Below are 14916 nucleotides of genomic sequence, written 5' to 3'. Positions count from 1 at the left end.
GTACAGAACCGGGTTAATATGTTCCACGGTTTTTTTTTTTGTGGTCTAGCTGGTTAACTTACATGACTATACTGTAATAAATTTTTATGTAAAATTATACATTAGCAAAAAATATTATGGGCAATTTGAATTTTCTTAGGATGAATGAAAAAATTTAATAATGATTTAATACCCATTAATAGTTTTGAATTTATAAATAAATTTATTAAAAATGGAAACACATTAGTCTATCAGTTAAGGGTTAATGGCTTTTACGTCATCCAAGTACGGAACTCGATTTATTTGCAGATTATAAGATTCAAATATTTCGGAAGAGTTTTATCGTGAAATGACCCGTGTTTAAAAAAGACAATTTTATTGAAATTTATATTTTCTCTGTTTTAAACTTAATTTTTAAAAACGTTCTTTTTATTGGTTAATAAATTATTATTGCAAAGACATCAAAATTCAAAAAGACCAATCCTTTAGTATGTACATGAACAAAGTGATTTTGTCTCCAAGCTACAAAGAAGAAGAAGAGAGGTATACAAAGAAAACTACAAATGTTCACCATGAATGCTAGAAGAAGGGGAATAACAGATACTCTGCGTAGAAGAGATTCCATATAAACCGGTAATATCCTGCTATAGCTTCCTGCAATGATAAATAAAGTTTTTCTATTCCATTAGATACACACCACACTGATCATATTTATTTACATCATCATCTTCTGATATCATTTCATGATAAGAAGTTGATGTTTTGCAGAAGTGTTTTTTTACCTTTGTGTAGTTTGCTTTTTCTAGCACCCATGTCTACAAAAAGAAGAACATCATTGATATTAGAAAGTCATGAGACTGATGAATATGACAGTGAAATAAAACATATAGTTATGAAGTTTTTTGGGACATTTTCTCAGTTTGACCATACTTTTTTTTTAAGTCTGACCATACTTGTAAGCTATATTAGAGTATCTTGGGATATGCATTACCTGGAAAACCAAGCATGAAGCCAAGATCATATGTGCAGGAATCATCAAGCTACCTCTAAAAACCTGTCAAATGTTTAAAGCATGGACGGGTGTTGTTTCAAAGCTGAATACCGAGCAAGTGATAGTATTCAAGCAAAAACGTGTGGAAACAGATTCTCATGCTAATGAATGTAGTGATGTGTTCACCTGAGGCATGTAGAAAGCTAGTGATATGGCAGAAATATAGTTCACTAGCAGAAGTCCAGAACCGAGGAATGCAATGTTCCTCACTCCAAGCTTTGTTGCTAGTGTTGATATTTGGAACCTAATCAACATCAATCAAAAATAATGATTGATAAGAGGCGGCTAGGACTTAGTAATAGAATCTCATCTGCTATGGGACGCTGAGTATATATGCAGTGCTACATGTGCAAATTACTTACTTGCGATCTCCTTCAACATCAGGAAGATCTTTTGTAATAGCAATGACTAGTGCAAACAGTGTCACAAAAGACGTGATGAAAGCCACAGGTGCACTGCACATACCGAATAGAAAGTTGAGTATTACATATATATATATATGCCCCATTAGAAGTTGGTTGACCACAAGTTTTGAAGCTGTATTGACCTATTTATCAAATGTTGTGCATATGATTACTAACCTCCACTGAAACGAAAGTCCAAGAGCAGCTCTAGTAGCATGGTACACACCAAAATTAAGAAGAAAACCTCGTACCTGATAAGGAAATGTCAAATACAAAAGACATGTTACTATTGCCAACATGGTTATAGTTGAGTTATCAGATACAGAAGCATAAAACACAGCCCCCTACCGTGGCAATAATAAGAAACGCTGCAACTGGAAATCTCTTCATTCTAAATGGTGGAACAGAATAGATGGTCCCCAGAAAAAGACCAAGAGAGTATAGGCATGTAATGAATGGACCAAAGTTGACTCCAACAACTGTTAGCCCTGCAACTGCGAAAAATATCACCAACAGCCACGCAGACTGCACTGAGAGATCTCCTGCTGCTATTGGCAAGTATGGTTTGTTCACTCTGCAAGAGAAAACAAATACTTCAACCTCAAACAAAAGTACTTTACATGTAATCATCATATGCGTCATAGTGATGTTACATACTTGTCAATGCCAATGTCGTAGATCTGATTGATGCCAACAATATAACCATTCCCACATATAAGAGCAAGAAGACCTGAAAGCGCCTTGAGTACGAGACTCCACTTAATGAGATGAGTGTTCTCTATCAAAGCTCTTGTAACCAAGGCACTGCCATTAAAATTTATAGTCAGCCAAAACGAAACCAAGGAATGTGGAGCTCTTTCAGTATGCAAACAAACATATACTAACGTGGATCCTAAAGCTGTTCCACGGATGGTATGTGGCCTAAGAAATCTCCAGCAAGCATTTTGGAAACGCGCAATTCTATCAAGAACTGGATCCGAACCAGCAGCACCAACCTGAGAACATGCCTGATAAAAACGCCACAAGTAAAACGTTAATCAACACTAAATATTATTCCAGAGAAGCAACATAAGATGTTGTTCAAATGAATGAATGGTATTTTTCCATTGGAACAGATTAGAGGCAAAAAGATTGAAACAGAATCGAACTTTCTGAGCTGTCTAGTTTCAGACAAAAGTATATTCCAACCAAACTTCACTAGAAGTCAACGCAACAGCTAACATGCTTAAGCGTAGAAAGAAACCATACCCGGATCGAGATTTTTCTATAACCAGTTGAAACAAATTTCGACCGCAAACACGAACTTGATAAGCTCGTGAAGCCAACATCTTTAGGCCTGCTTAAAAGCTTCCCAGCTAAATGCAACGAAGGCCGATGATGATGATGAGAAGAAGCTGCTAAGAAACGAGGTGATGAAGAGGAGAACCGAAGACAAGGTGAATGTGAGATCGAGAGCTCCATTGATGCCACTAGCCACACAAAAACTCTCACTCTGCCACTTGCTGTTACGACCAAACCATTAAAGAGATTGCATTTTGCAATCCGGTTCCTCTATTCTTGAAATCTATCAGTAGAAGCCAACAACTTTTAATTTGAATTAAAAAATTAAATCATAATCAATTGATAAAGTAAATACAAAACTGGATTACATTTGACGACTTAAAAAATTAATGAAAGATAAAACATACAAAATCTTGTAAAGAGGGGAAAGAAAACACCCTTCATGTTAAGTTTGGTCTCTTGAGAGATGTCAAGAAAAATTTGGTTCGGTTTCAGCTTGTGCTTTAGAGAAACCTTCTGAGCTCTTTGACAATGCTTCAGCTTCATCAGAAGCACTAGCACTTGAGTTGATTGTCTCTGCTCCCTTTTCATTCTCCTCCTTGTCCATGACTATGCTTGAGGGAGCTTCCCTTTTGGTTTCATCTGATATCTTCGTCTCTCTATTATTCTCTTCACCAATCACATCATTAGCTTCAGTCTCTACACCTCTGGTTTCATTTGTTCTCGTCTGTTTTGTCTCTGCTCCCTCCTCATTCTCCTCCTTGTCCATGAGAGACTCGCTTTTGGTTTCAGCTGATACATTTGTCTCTTTTTTATTCTCTTCATCAATCACGTCATTGACTTCAGTCTCTACACCTTTACTTTCATTTGTTCTCGTCTGTTTTGTCTCTGCTCCCTCCTCATTCTCCATGGCTATTCTTGAGGGAACTTCGCTTTTGGTTTCAGCTGATATCTTTGTCTCTCTATTATTCTCTTCATCAATCATGTCATTAACTTTAGTCTCTACACCTTTGGTTTCAATTATTCTTGTCTGTTTTGTCTCTGCTCCTTCCTCCTTGTCCATGACTATTGTTGAGGGAGCTTCACTTTTGGTTTCAGCTGATATCTTTGCCTCTTTATGATTCTCTTCATCAATCACGTCCTTAGCTTCAGTCTCTACACCTCTGGTTTCATTTGTTCTCGTCTCTGGACTCTTCTCCTCTTCCTTATCTTCATCCATCACCACAACTTCCGGAGCTTTGGTTTCAGTTCTCTCTGACAAATCAGCTGCAGAGCTATCGTCTCCTTCTTTGATGAACTCGTCCATTTCCAAAAGCTTCTGAGCTTTAAGCTCGCCTTCTTTGTCAACATTCTCTCCTATCTCAGCTTCTGAAACTTTCTTCCCAACTTCTTCCACCATTGCATCATCTACCACAACCTCTGCTTCCTTTGAAACCACTTTATCTTCCGGAATCTTCTCACTAGCTGTCTCTGGTTTCCCTTTGATCTCAGCTTCTTCTAAAGCTTTCTTCTCCTTCTTTGGTTTGATCACTAAAGCCCCCAGCTTTGCATCAATCTCCTTAACAAGATTCGTCAGCGCTCTTGCATTTCGAGCTTCAGACAACCGCGTAGACAACTGCATCACACCACACAAAAAAAAGATTCAACCAAAAAAAGATTCATCCTTAAACCTAAATCTAATTCGCTAATATTCTCACCTGCAGTATCTCTTCAGCTCGAGGTTTGAGATCATCCAAAGACGCTTCTTTATACATACCTTTGAGAACACACATCAGATGAGACCCCACACTATCCAAAAAATGCTGCTGAACCTCACACTGACGCACATCATCCAAACAACCAACACCACGAAACGCACAGTTCACAAGCTTCATAGTACACACAGTAATACAATGCCTATCCATCTCACGCCTCATGATACCACCACTCTCCAAACACCCCTGCTCGCACGGAATAATCTTAAACGGGCAAACGCCATCATGACTCTCCCTCTGGTTCGCGCAGAAGACAGCATTACACCCTTCGTTCCCGCAGTCCATCGTCCTGTAACCACAAGTCAGCACATGCTCCTCAAGCTCTCCTTGTGTTTGAAACTTCATCTCGCAGTGAGAAAGACCTTTGAAGTCCACGTTCTTGAGCAGCGTCTGAGCTATTCCTTCGATGTGATCGTTCAGCCAGAAGCCGCTGACCTCCATCTCCTGCGCGAAGTCATCAATGTTGTCCTCCCTCCTCTCGCTGAGGAGCCACCCGGAGACGCGGCTGAAGAGGTTCCTCTTGGAGGTGGCGAAGTCGTCGACGAAGTCCGATACGACGTCGTAAGGGTCGTGAGAGGAAGGTTCGATCTCTGACGATGAGGAGAGGAGGATGTGGTCAGCCACGAAGGTCTCGCTTCTGTGGTTTAGGTACTCGATCATTTCTTGTTTGACGTCGGCGGCGACGGAGCCAGGGGTCTTGAAGATGTCTCCGGTGGTGTTGTCGACGCAGGCGGTGGCGAGGCCGGGGAGGAAAGTGAGGGAGATCTTGTGGACGAGCTGTGTGTCGTAGAGAGGGCAGTGGAAGGAAGGTCCTGCTTCTTTCTGGTTGTTGATTGTGTCAGGATCTGACACTGGTGGATCCATTTTGATGTTTTATCTCTAACACACACAAGGGTAAACAGAAACTTAACGGATTCAGACAAGACACGATCAGGGCATAAACGAAAGGTTCGAAATTGAATTCAACTGTTGGATTGATATAAAACGAATGTGGAAACCGAAAAAAGGTGAAAACTTTACCTAGAGTTCGTGTCCTAAACAGACAGGAGGTTACAATGGCAGCAAGAACTAATAGAGAGCCTGTAATGAGAATGAGAAAGAAGGAGAGAGGGAGAGAGACACACCTTTGGTTTTGGCGCAATGATCGGTGTGTCGCTCTTCTAAAAAGTCTCTCTTTTTTTGTAATTGGTTTCTACAACATTTTGTATAACATTAAACTCTCTCAATACATACTACATAGAGTGTGTGACATGCTTTACCTTTTTTAACATACGTCGTTTGTTGTGTATGTCCAATATTTAATGTCTTCTAACTTGGGAGGCTAATCTCGGTTTGCTAATAACTGATCGTGTCTGATTGAGGTATCACTGATATTTAAAGTTGGAATCTTTTTATCTCCATCTCTTGTACTATATAACAAAGGATTTAACTTTATGATCGCGAACTTGCGTCGGTGCTATTACTATTTGTACGAGAGACACTATAGTGGGTGAGAATCGAGATCTGACTTAACAGGTGAGAACCTACTTCACGCCATAGAACTGGATGTAAATCTGCACGACCACTACAGGATTATTCCTAAGTTTATCTTAATGATATTATATAATATAAAGTTATTTAGTCTGTCGAGACAAAGAGAGAGAGAGAAGAAAACTAAAAGAAAGAACGACCCTTTCGCCCGGTTCCTTTTGTGTTGAAGATGGCGGCTCCGGAGGATGAATCTTCCGCTCAGTCTCAATCTTCCTCTGCCGCTGCGGCGGCTCCCACTCCTCCTCCTCCCTCCTCCGCAGGGGATCATTACCTCGCTAAGTGCGTCCTCCGCCCCAGCGTCGTTCTCCAGGTTGCTTATGGCTATTTCCGCTCTCGCTCCTCCCGCGACATAGTTTTCGGCAAGGTTAGGCCTTTGCCCCCTCCTTCCTGTAATGGAAATTTTTGTTTCCGTTTATATCTCTCTTTTTAGGGATTGAGATTTGCCACTCAAGACATCTCCACTTGTTTCAGTTTCTCGCTGTGTTTTTTTCTTTTTTTGGTTTCTGTTGAGGGCATTGTCAAAAAGAGTAAACTTTGTGTGCTTTCTTGTGGTTAGAGTGTGGAAGTTGCATTATTAGGTATACTATTAATGATCAAGGCCTTTTGTTTTGAATGGATAAATAGTTAGCAAATCCACGCATTCCTATATATATTCAGGAAGTTTTTGATCCTAGCTTGAAATTTCACTTTGTAAAGTTTTATTTTAGTATGGTTGCATCTGCTTAGGGGATTAGTAGATCCTGAATTTTTTTTTTCTGATTTAGTTTTACTCGTTAGTTCCTATGAGTTAAAAGATTTAGACATCATGGAGCCAGGATTATTTTTATGTGTTTGTGGGAAAAGCTTTTGTCTAGAACAATTTGTGTGAGCCAGGTGTGTGTGCTATATTGATATCTTAATGTTTAATCAGTAACTAGAATGTTTTTTTTTTTTTGCTTATATCAGGAGACCTGCATAGAGTTGGCGGTTATCGGTGAAGACGGGGTTGTTGAATCGGTGTGTGAACAGAATGTATTTGGAACTATTAAGGATTTGGCTGTTATACCTCAGAGTAATAAACCGTACTCAAATAGTTTTCAGGTATGCATTTCCCATTCCCAAGAGTTTATTTCAGTGATCAGGAATTTTTTTTTAAATGGGTGACAAGTTATCTTTGGTTTTGTTAATTAATGGAATGCAGACATCTGTGATTTGATATGTCAACCATCTATTTTCCTTTTTCAGATGGGTAAAGACCTTTTGGCTGTTCTTTCTGATTCTGGAAAGCTCTCATTTCTCTCATTTAGCAATGAAATGCACAGGTTTCTTCTACGTCTGCTCTTATTTATTCCCGATTAGCTCATGTCATTGTCATCTTACTCATTTTACTGCCATGTGGTGTAGGTTCTCGCCGATACAACATGTTCAACTTTCTAGTCCAGGAAATTCGAGGGATCAACTTGGAAGAATGCTCACTGTAGATTCTAGGCAAGTTTTCATTCCAGTTTATTACATAGATGATTCTGTTGGTGCCTGTAGATATACTGCTTTTAGAATAATGGACTAGCTGTATCTCTTTTGTGCATTTTGCCTAGTTATGAAGTGCTCACTATTGGATTTTCTGGCAAAAAAAAATTGAATTTGTTGAAGCAATATTGTAATTGTTTAACATACCATATTTATTTTTTGAATAGCAATGAGTAATATTGAGTCCTATTATGCAATTTGCAGCGGACTTTTTCTTGCTGTCAGTGCATATCATGATCGCTTTGCGCTATTTTCCCTCTCAACATCGTCTATGGCTGATATTATTCTTAAGGTATTGATTTATGTCACCAACTTGGGGAGCATGTTGTAACTTTATTTGACAAGAAAGCTGCCTTGGCATGAGTGATATAAGTTAATTTATTTTTCTTCTTTTACTTTTAGAGGATATTTTATCCTTCTGAAGACGGAGGGAAGGCTAGCTCTGAACAAGCAGTATCTGGTACTATTTGGAGCATGTGTTTCATTTCTAAAGGTTTTAATGAGTCCATGGATTATGATCCTGTTCTTGCCATCGTTTTAAATAGGTAATCCTTGCAATTTGAAAAGCTTTGTTTTTAGTTATTATTCTTGCTTCATAGGAGTCTGTTATCCCAGGGCTGCTTACCTCAGTATTTTTCTGATTGTATAGGAAAGGGTCTCTCCTGAATGAGCTGGTTTTGTTTAGATGGAATGTCAAAGAGGAATCCATATGTTTAATATCAGAGTATGTTGAAGCTGGGGCTCTAGCACATAGTATTGTCGAAGTTCCTCACTCCTCTGGATTCGCCTTTCTGTTAAGGATGGGTGATGCGCTCTTAATGGATCTTAGAGATCCTCAGAACCCTTGCTGTTTGGTTAGGACGTCCTTAGATCTTGTTCCTGCATCATTAGTGGAAGAGCAGTTTCTTGAAGAGTCGTGTAGAGTACAAGATGGAGACGATGAGGGCCTTTTTAATGTTGCCGCATGTGCTTTGTTAGAGCTAAGGGATTATGATCCCATGTTCATTGATAATGAAAGTGACAATGGAAAGTTGAGCTCCAAGCATGTCTCTTCATGGACTTGGGAGCCGCCGGAACATAATCACAATCCCCGGATGATTATTTGCTTAGATGATGGCGAATTTTTCATGTTTGAGCTCATATATGAAGATGATGGGGTTAAAGTTAATGTATCAGAGTGTTTATACAAAGGTCTACCGTGCAAGGAAATATTATGGGTGGAAGGTGTGTTCCTGGCCACGTTCGCCGAAATGGCTGATGGAACGGTTTTCAAAGTGGGAACCGAGAAGCTACATTGGATGAGTTCCATTCAAAATATAGCTCCGATCTTGGATTTCTCAGTTGTGGATGACCAGAACGAGAAACGAGACCAAATCTTTGCTTGCTGTGGCGTAACGCCTGAAGGCTCTTTAAGGATTATCCGTAGTGGCATTAACGTAGAAAAACTTCTGAAAACCGCACCTGTTTATCAAGGAATCACTGGTACTTGGACCGTTAAAATGAAGCTTACTGATGTGTACCATTCATTCCTTGTTCTGTCGTTTGTTGAAGAGACAAGGGTCTTATCAGTTGGATTAAGTTTTAAAGATGTCACCGATTCAGTTGGTTTCCAGCCTGATGTTTGCACCTTGGCGTGTGGACTCGTTGCCGATGGTTTGTTGGTTCAGATTCACCGAGATGCAATAAGGCTGTGCATGCCCACCGTGGATGCTCATGCTGATGGCATTCCTGTTTCTTCACCGTTTTTCTCCTCTTGGTTTCCAGAAAATGTCAGTATCAGCTTGGGGGCAGTCGGTGAAAATCTGATAGTTGTGTCTACGTCTAACCCTTGTTTCCTGTCTATTCTCGGAGTCAAATCAGTATCATCTCAGTGCTGTGAAATCTATGAGATTCAACGAGTAACATTGCAGTATGAAGTCTCCTGCATCTCAGTTCCTCAAAAATATATTGGAAAAAAGAGACCACGCGCTTGTGCCGTGGATAATAGTTGTAGTAAAGCTGCGATTCCCTCTGGTATGGAGCGAGGCTATACGTTTCTGATTGGCACACATAAGCCTTCTGTTGAGGTCGTCTCCTTCTCAGAAGAAGATGGTGGTGGTGTTCGAGTCCTTGCTTCTGGGAGGGTATCGCTAACAAACACAATGGGAACTGTTATCAGTGGATGTATTCCTCAAGATGTAAGACTCGTGTTAGTTGATCAAGTTTATGTCCTTTCTGGGTTAAGAAATGGAATGCTGCTACGTTTTGAGTGGCCTCCCTTTTCACATTCATCCGGTCACTGTAAAGAAGAGATGGACAGTGTTGCGAGTGACCTTCTGTTAATTGCCACCCGACGTATCGGCATCACACCTGTTTTTCTGGTTCCGCTCAGTGATTCACTAGATTCAGACATCATAGCTCTTAGTGACAGGGCATGGTTGTTACAAACAGCTCGGCAAAGTCTTTCCTACACTTCCATCTCATTCCAACCTTCTACCCATGCAACTCCTGTATGCTCGCCTGAATGCCCTCAAGGAATTCTTTTTGTTGCAGAGAACTGTTTACATCTGGTAAATATATTCTATTTTACAAATTTTAGTTCCAGATTGTCACTGTTAATTCTATCAATCACTGTTTAATTTTCTGATATACTTTACTTGAAAAATAATTAGGAACGAACAAAGTATTAGTTTTTTCTATGGTTTAGAAGTATTATTTTGGTCCGTCTATGGTTGCTTGATGTATTTGCTTGTTGTCTAGGTGGAGATGGTGCACAGCAAACGGCTTAATGCGCAAAAGTTTCACCTTGGAGGCACTCCGCGAAAGGTTATCTACCATAGTGAAAGCAAACTATTGATTGTGATGAGAACTGATTTGTATGATGCGTGTACGTCTGATATATGCTGTGTGGACCCGCTCAGTGGGTCAGTGTTATCATCCTACAAGCTCAAACCTGGAGAAACTGGAAAGTCAATGGAGCTTGTACGTGTGGGAAATGAGCAGGTTCTTGTGGTTGGAACGAGTTTGTCTTTTGGTCCTGCTATACTACCCAGTGGTGAAGCTGAAAGGTTTTAACTCTGGTTCTTAAGCCACTTTTTAATTCTACCAAGTAAGAAGAACTTTTTGCTGATTGTGTGTTTTATCTTTGAATACCTGTTTTACAGTACAAGAGGCCGATTAATCATTCTCTGCTTAGAACACACTCACAACTCGGATAGTGGTTCAATGACAATCTGCTCAAAGGCTGGTTCATCTTCCCAACGTACATCGCCTTTTCGTGATGTTGTGGGATGCACAACAGAGCAACTATCAAGCAGTAGTCTCTGCAGCAGTCCTGATGATAACAGCTATGATGGAATCAAAATTGATGAATCTGAAACATGGCATTTGAGATTGGCCTGTGCAACAACTTGGCCTGGAATGGTACTTGCCATCTGTCCATACCTTGATCATTTCTTCCTAGCGTCTGCTGGCAATGCTGTAAGCCTCACTTTGATGATCTATTTTTTTGGTGCTAATTGTTTAGCATACTAATCTGCTAACAAATATGCTGCTCTTCAATAGTTCTATGTATGCGGCTTTCCGAACGATAGTCCTGAGAGAATGAAAAGGTTTGCAGTGGGAAGGACTCGTTTCATGATAACATCTCTGCGCACATACTTCACGAGAATTGTTGTTGGGGATTGCCGTGATGGTGTTCTATTCTATTCTTATCATGAGGTTACCTTCTGATGTCCATTTCTAATATGTCCTCTTCTTTGACTGTCAGTATTTGATATTCTTTCTTTTTTCATGTTATTTGAAGGATGTGAAGAAACTTCACCAAATATATTGTGATCCGGCGCAGCGGTTAGTTGGTGATTGCTTTCTAATGGATGCCAATTCTGTTGCTGTATCTGATCGCAAGGGGAGTATAGCTATCTTGTCTTGCAAAGATCATTCAGACTTTGGTACGAAACACTTGGCCTTTTCTTGTTGGCTCAGATTTTTACTCTCTTTTGGCTCTTCCTTATCTAGAGTTTAGATTATATCCAACAATTCGACAGTGGGACATGAAAGCGTATCCAAATGTGTAACTGTTAACTTGTAGATGATAGATGCATATATTTTACTAGTGTGATTTATACTCTGTCCAAATTTAATATGCTGCATCAGCTAAGGGGTATCACAGTTGGAGGAGTATGCAATCATTAAGATTTTTCAGAACATATAGCTTTGTTCGGATCTCCAACCTTAAAGCAATCTGTTAGGGCACCTGTACCTTCTTTCAAACTAGAATTTTCTTATCTGGTCAGATGTTCCATGTTCGTTTAAGTAAAAAGAAGCTTCCTGACATGTGGAAGATGGCATCGTCATTGAAACTGACTACCTTTTATGGGACTAAAATTTTAGTATTTAGTCTACTGACATTCCTTGTTCTTAGGATTCTTCTAGGGGCTATGGAACAAACTAGTTGAAAATACTCTTAATAGAGGCTTTCTTATGATTCAGAAGAATTTGCTAACTGGAAATACATCTTGATGATCCAGAATATTCAAATCCGGAGTCCAACCTGAATCTAAACTGTGCTTATCACATGGGTGAGATTGCCATGGCTATCAAAAAGGTAAATCCTAAACTTGAAATTGAAATTGAGCATTTCACTGTATCACAGTAACTTGAAAAGTTAGTGCTGCTATCTGATTCGCCTTCTATTCACCTAGTTGTGTGCTCTTTAGATAAGTATTTAAATGTCTTAGGTTATAGAAAACGATTACTTGGTGCATTGGTCTAACAAGTCCTTGAGCTTAAATGGGTGCATGTTCAGTATTTATTATCGGATTCTCATGGCAATAGAAAGTTTTAGTCAAGTTTCTTGTTGTACATTTCAGTTACATAATTAAGCAATATGATCTATATTGCTTGCCCCTAATATGATCTATGTTGCTTTCCCCTACATTGTGAACAGGGTTGCAACATTTACAAACTTCCAGCTGATGATGTGCTGCGAAGTTATGGTCTTAGTAAAAGTATTGACGCAGCTGATGACACTATCATAGCTGGCACACTGTTGGGAAGTATATTCGTCTTTGCTCCTATTTCAAGGTATAATTAAATATCTAACTGAAGACATAGCTAGTTAATGGTATTTCGTCGCTGTATCTGCATATCATGGAATATTAACAGTTTTTGCAAAATATGAAAATACTTCTGGTCTTGTGTTATACTTAGTCACTCATAGTCTGACCACAAATTTCTGTAGGGAGGAATATGAACTCCTAGAAGCTGTCCAAGCAAAGCTCGTGGTCCATCCTCTGACTGCTCCTGTTCTTGGTAATGATCATAAGGAGTTCAGAGGTCGAGAGAATCCGGTAAGCGAACCACAAAGCAGTTCTAATTTTCTTAGATGTGACATGAAATATCATTTCACTGCCTGCATTGGGTTGGTCATTAAATTTGCGTGCGATGTAGACATATATATAGAGGATATTGTTAAAAGTTGTTTCTTATCCATTATTGTTAGTACGAAACATAAGTTTTGACAATGTTGCAGTCCCAAGCGACAAAGATTTTGGACGGAGACATGCTTGCTCAGTTCTTGGAGCTTACAAATAGACAGCAGGAGTCAGTTTTATCGACACCTCAACCATCGTCAAGCGCATTAAAAGCAATTTCAAAGCAATGTTCTTCTCCGCCTCTCATGCTACACCAAGTTGTACAATTGCTCGAGCGTGTCCATTACGCTCTCCACTAGTCAATCCTCTTCTCAGCTCCCTTTCTCTCCGCAAGATTGCAACTTATATTCCACGACCAACGGATTCAATGATCCAATCTGGTGCGTAACTGAGGCCAAATTCTTAGTAATAGTGGTAGTGAAGTGGTGAATTGTGAATACTTACAAGCTTATCGACATGATTGCTTATAGGGTGCAAAAGAGTTTGGAAAAAAACATCCAGAGTCATAGGAGTTGCCTTTGTGTTCTTGAGGGCAGTGAGTCTTAACGACTAATCCTTATTCTCTCCCTCTGAGACATTTTGTGGAGGAGCATACTTTCCCTATGTACAGAAGTTGAGATGTGGTTTCTTTTAATGCCTAGGACTCGGTATCATTGTGTACATAAAGAATAATAACCAAATGTTTCTTCATGTTATGTTAAACTTTAAACAAAGGGATAGATAGACAAACTGATTTGATAAAAAAAAAAAAAAATTTTAGTTATCTAGTGGTGGCTGTTTCAAAGGATTTACTTGTTACTTGCACCATGTAAATCGATTTTTCCAGGAATTTTGAAACATGTACCTCGTAGCTGGGATAATTCGAATTCTAGACTTAGGTATATGAAATTTTTAAAGTTTAACCAGTATGATACGGTGTTTTCACAACTATGCTATCATCTTGGTGTGAGCAAAAAGTACATATATAAGAAACATACAAACATAGGATTTTACAATTATTGATCATACTTTATAAAAATTGATAAATGAAAATTATTTAGCAAACATAACAACTAGAGATGGGCATCTAAGAACATTTTAAACAGATTGATTAAAAATTTACACTATTCAGATAATCAGACCCTCTCACGAATTCCTGGAAGATTAATAAAAAAGAACTATTTACCACATCTATACTCTAACTAGCTGTTGTATAAGATTCTGAAGCATATGATCATAAACTTGAAATTAAAGAAACAGACAGCTAGAGATTAAACTAATTTCACATGCAACAAACAAATCGATAATCAAAGTTGAAAAAAAATAAAAACAAACAAATCGATGATGATGCATATATGGTTAAAACATTTCTGTTTCTCATGCATAAAATAATCCTTTGTCCCGAAGGATCCATTTGTTATCAACCGTTCGTACTAAGGTTAAACTGTGAACACATTTATATTACTTATCATATGTAAACAATTGTCTATCATAAGTCATAACCTAGTGAAGCAATGGTCAATTATATCTAACAAAGTTTATGCAGGTTTAGCGCGATGTTCGCGGAGTTAACAGACAGGATCGTGCCCGTGGCGGTTAATTGTAGATTTGGATTCTTCCAAAGGCCTCTAAGAAGTTGGAATGGTCTCTACTTGATATTCTTATTCATGAATCCGACACTAGAGTACGAGATTACGTTCCTTAACCAGCTTCCATTGGAGGCCACTTGTTCATCCGGCAATAGCCCATACGACGTTGCTAACCATGTTCAGAGAATCTTGGCAGAGACGTTAGGGTTCGAGCAGTGCCGGCTTTGAGGGTGTGCCAGAGGTGCAGTAGCACAGGGCCCTACTTTTTTATCACAATTTCTTTAAAATTCAGGGTCCAATTTTTTTCTGAAATTGTTATTATCCAACAAATATACAGAGAGGAAGGTGAAGTAAAGAAAAAAATATGTGTGGCTTTGGGATGAAAAGAGAAACCACGTGACTTTAAGCTATTTAATACTACAACTCACA

At 39.1% G+C, this 14916-nt stretch overlaps 3 protein-coding genes across 5 annotated transcripts; 1 reads left to right on the top strand and 2 right to left on the bottom strand.

Annotated features, from left to right (window-relative positions):
- Positions 1–446: 446 nt before the first annotated feature.
- Positions 447–2926, bottom strand: LOC106415089 (homogentisate solanesyltransferase, chloroplastic). The gene is made up of 10 exons (XM_013855704.3): positions 2683–2926; positions 2320–2441; positions 2092–2238; positions 1783–2008; positions 1612–1685; positions 1393–1485; positions 1157–1274; positions 971–1033; positions 762–794; positions 447–633 (listed from the first exon to the last, which is right to left on the bottom strand). Exons 1-10 carry the CDS (start codon positions 2893–2895, stop codon positions 559–561), a joined length of 1164 nt encoding a protein of 387 aa, XP_013711158.1. The 5' UTR covers positions 2896–2926; the 3' UTR covers positions 447–558.
- A 99-nt stretch (positions 2927–3025) lies between these two features.
- On the bottom strand, positions 3026–5874 carry LOC106415088 (calponin homology domain-containing protein DDB_G0272472-like). 2 transcript variants are annotated; one of them, XM_048779948.1, is made up of 4 exons: positions 5729–5874; positions 5490–5661; positions 4413–5348; positions 3026–4330 (listed from the first exon to the last, which is right to left on the bottom strand). In XM_048779948.1, exons 3-4 carry the CDS (start codon positions 5331–5333, stop codon positions 3185–3187), a joined length of 2067 nt encoding a protein of 688 aa, XP_048635905.1. In that variant the 5' UTR covers positions 5334–5348; positions 5490–5661; positions 5729–5874; the 3' UTR covers positions 3026–3184. The 2 variants fall into 2 exon arrangements, with proteins under 2 accessions (XP_048635905.1, XP_048635906.1); XM_048779949.1 differs by having other exon boundaries at positions 5594–5661.
- A 52-nt stretch (positions 5875–5926) lies between these two features.
- LOC106415087 (splicing factor 3B subunit 3) lies at positions 5927–13682 on the top strand. 2 transcript variants are annotated; one of them, XM_013855703.3, is made up of 16 exons: positions 5927–6363; positions 6945–7079; positions 7224–7300; positions 7383–7466; positions 7710–7797; positions 7908–8050; positions 8155–10054; positions 10245–10552; positions 10649–10964; positions 11049–11204; positions 11290–11434; positions 12014–12090; positions 12433–12569; positions 12727–12835; positions 13018–13299; positions 13390–13682. In XM_013855703.3, the coding sequence occupies exons 1-15, from the start codon at positions 6169–6171 to the stop codon at positions 13216–13218; spliced, it is 4071 nt and encodes a 1356-aa protein (XP_013711157.2). In that variant the 5' UTR covers positions 5927–6168; the 3' UTR covers positions 13219–13299; positions 13390–13682. The 2 variants fall into 2 exon arrangements, with proteins under 2 accessions (XP_013711157.2, XP_022575485.2); XM_022719764.2 differs by lacking the exon at positions 13390–13682 and having other exon boundaries at positions 11976–12090; positions 13018–13072.
- The last annotated feature ends 1234 nt before the right edge of the window (positions 13683–14916 follow it).

Source organism: Brassica napus, chromosome A5 (assembly GCF_020379485.1).
Source record: "Brassica napus cultivar Da-Ae chromosome A5, Da-Ae, whole genome shotgun sequence".
Classification (NCBI taxonomy): Eukaryota; Viridiplantae; Streptophyta; class Magnoliopsida; order Brassicales; family Brassicaceae; genus Brassica; species Brassica napus.
This window is presented reverse-complemented; position numbering and strand designations above follow the sequence as displayed.